The sequence below is a fragment of the Orycteropus afer genome, unplaced genomic scaffold (assembly GCF_000298275.1).
Source record: "Orycteropus afer afer isolate SDZICR_OR568_19922 unplaced genomic scaffold, OryAfe1.0 scaffold00404, whole genome shotgun sequence".
NCBI classification, from domain to species: domain Eukaryota; kingdom Metazoa; phylum Chordata; class Mammalia; order Tubulidentata; family Orycteropodidae; genus Orycteropus; species Orycteropus afer.
In genome coordinates, this window is record NW_006921991.1 from 1638920 (window position 1) to 1640070 (window position 1151).

At 39.0% G+C, this 1151-nt stretch overlaps 1 protein-coding gene across 1 annotated transcript in view; it reads left to right on the top strand.

Annotated features, from left to right (window-relative positions):
- The window catches only part of MAP7D2 (MAP7 domain containing 2), a 94705-nt gene extending 93877 nt beyond the window's left edge, over positions 1-828 (top strand). Inside the window, exon 14 of the mRNA XM_007953662.1 lies at positions 579-828. Within this exon, the coding sequence (XP_007951853.1) occupies positions 579-828 (250 nt within the window). The remainder of the gene's footprint in view (positions 1-578) is intronic.
- Positions 829-1151: the final 323 nt, after the last annotated feature.

Here is a 1151-nt window from a genome sequence, read left to right on the forward strand (position 1 = left end):
AAAAAATAAAAGTTGTTTTTTTAAAAGTGCTATCATATAATATTTGTCCTTTTGTGATTGACTTATTTCACTCAGCATGTCTTCTAGATTCATACATGATACGTTTCATAGACTCATCATTATTTATCATTGTGTGGTGTACCATTGTATATATGTACCATATTTGTTTATCCGTTCATCTGTGATGTACACTTAGGTTGTTTCTATCTTTTTGCTGTTGATAATAATGCTGCAGTGAACATGGGTGTGCATATGTCTATTTGATACCTAAGAGTGGGATTGCTAGACCATATGGTATTTCTATTTTTAGCTTTTTGAGTACACACCATGCCATTTTTCATGGTGATTGTACCATCAAGGCAGACATATTTTACTAGTTAAGCTAAATTGCTGCTTGGTTTTAAGAAGACTTCTGGAGCTATTTTTGGTTTAAGGTTAAAGATTATCTCAGACAATAGTTTCAGAGGTTCAGCTAGTCTCAATGGCTCCAGAATGTCGTGCTATGTTCTTATTCTCTGCCTCTCTTTCTCTCCCCCCCTTCCCTCCCTCCCTCTTTTTTTCCCCCTCATTTCTTCTAGCCCTGTTTCAAAAGAAGAGCTTATATCCATCCCAGAATTTTCACCAGTGACTGAAATGATTCCTGGGGGGTCTCTGGACCAAAATGGAACTGGTAATGCCCGCGCACTTCAAGATCTCTTAGATTTCACTGGCCCCCCAGCATTCTCCAAGAGATCCAGTGAGAATCTCAGCCTTGATGACTGTAACAAAAACTTGATTGAAGGGTTTAACAGCCCTGGCCAAGAAAACACTCTGAACACCTTCTGTTGACAAACCCAACATCCCTTTTAACAAAAGGTACAATTTTTGATAATACGCTTAAGTACATCGCTCTTTACCTGGGGTTTGGGAAAATAGGACACGTATCACTCAGCTTTCTGCAAGGTTCATTTTATTTGAAAAATGCAAAAGAATATATTATAGTGTATGTTACAGCACACATTAAGACTTGAGATAGATTTCAAGTGAATCCTTCCTATAAGAGCTTTCATTGTCCTGCCCCAGCCCTGCTGTTGGGGATTGTGGATGATGACGTTGAGTAGCCCAGGCTTTGACCACTGATCAGTCTTGAGTGGCACCTTTCTTAGAGGCAA